The 996-nt window shown below is 59.2% G+C and overlaps 1 protein-coding gene across 1 annotated transcript in view; it reads right to left on the bottom strand.

Moving 5' to 3' along the window:
- Positions 1-996, bottom strand: part of WDR18 (WD repeat domain 18) — a gene marked incomplete at both ends in the record, with an annotated part of 3027 nt that overhangs the window by 1407 nt on the left and 624 nt on the right. Inside the window, 2 exons of the mRNA XM_010167813.1 lie at positions 3-60; positions 564-697. Of these exons, the coding sequence (XP_010166115.1) occupies positions 3-60; positions 564-697 (192 nt within the window). The remainder of the gene's footprint in view (positions 1-2; positions 61-563; positions 698-996) is intronic.

Genomic DNA, 996 nt, shown 5'->3' on the forward strand with positions numbered 1-996 from the left:
CTGTGTCGGGACCAGACGTGGCGAGGGTCGGGGATCTGGGAGGGCTCTGCCTGCAGCACGCTGTGGGGGAGAACAGACAGGTTGGCACGGGCAGGTCAGCAAGAGCAGCGCTGGGGATGGCAGAGCAAAGCGGCTGTGAGGAGAGCTGGGCAAGGCTCTGCTGCCTCTGGGGTGGCTCTCCTGGCTGCGAGCACTGAGCAGGACACAGAGGCCATCAGTGTCCACAGCACACGTGATAGCGAGGACGAGGGTCACTGCTGAGCTCCTCAGCCCAGAGGGGACAGAGACCTAAGCTGCCATTAGCAGGGAGAGGGCACAATCCACTCTGTGTCAAGCAGGGAAAAGAAGCCAGAGCCATATGCCACAGCTCAGGAAACTCAGCTAAGACACTAGAAAAAAACCCCTCTGGCAGTGAGGATCTCAGCAGTGGAACAGCCACCTAAGGAGGGTTTTATCAACAGCTTAGACACACGGGCTTAGGCAGAGCCGATTCCACCTCCGGGAAGTGGCGGCTGATCTCCTGTTTCTTCCCCCCGAGGCCCCCGCCCGTGGGTCACCGTTACCTGTAGAGGTTCCACACCAGGGCCAGACAGTCCTTCGCCCCTGAGAGAAAGTGGCTGCTGTCGTCAGTAAAGCAGAGGCATGTGAGGTCCTGGTAGTGTCGGTTCAGGATGGCGAGGAGGTTCCCGTTGGAGACCTGGAGCGAGGGAAGGGAAGGGAAAGGGCAGGAGAAGATTAAGAAGGGAGCACTGAGCAGAGCCACAGAGAACAGGGCAGCGAGCAGAGGCAGGACGTGGAGTGAAAAGGGAAGGTTGTGCCGACAGCACGAGCCCATCAGCGCCTCACTGATGGCAACTGACAGAGCGAGGTGTAACCAGTCCAACCACACACACACCGGGCCGAAGGGAAATACAGCAGCAGACAGTCTGAGAGGGACGATGGCCAGAGCCCAGCAGTCTCTGCAGACATCCAGATCACCAGCCACACAGATATTTG

Source organism: Antrostomus carolinensis, unplaced genomic scaffold (assembly GCF_000700745.2).
Source record: "Antrostomus carolinensis isolate BGI_N321 unplaced genomic scaffold, ASM70074v2 scaffold37315, whole genome shotgun sequence".
Classification (NCBI taxonomy): Eukaryota; Metazoa; Chordata; class Aves; order Caprimulgiformes; family Caprimulgidae; genus Antrostomus; species Antrostomus carolinensis.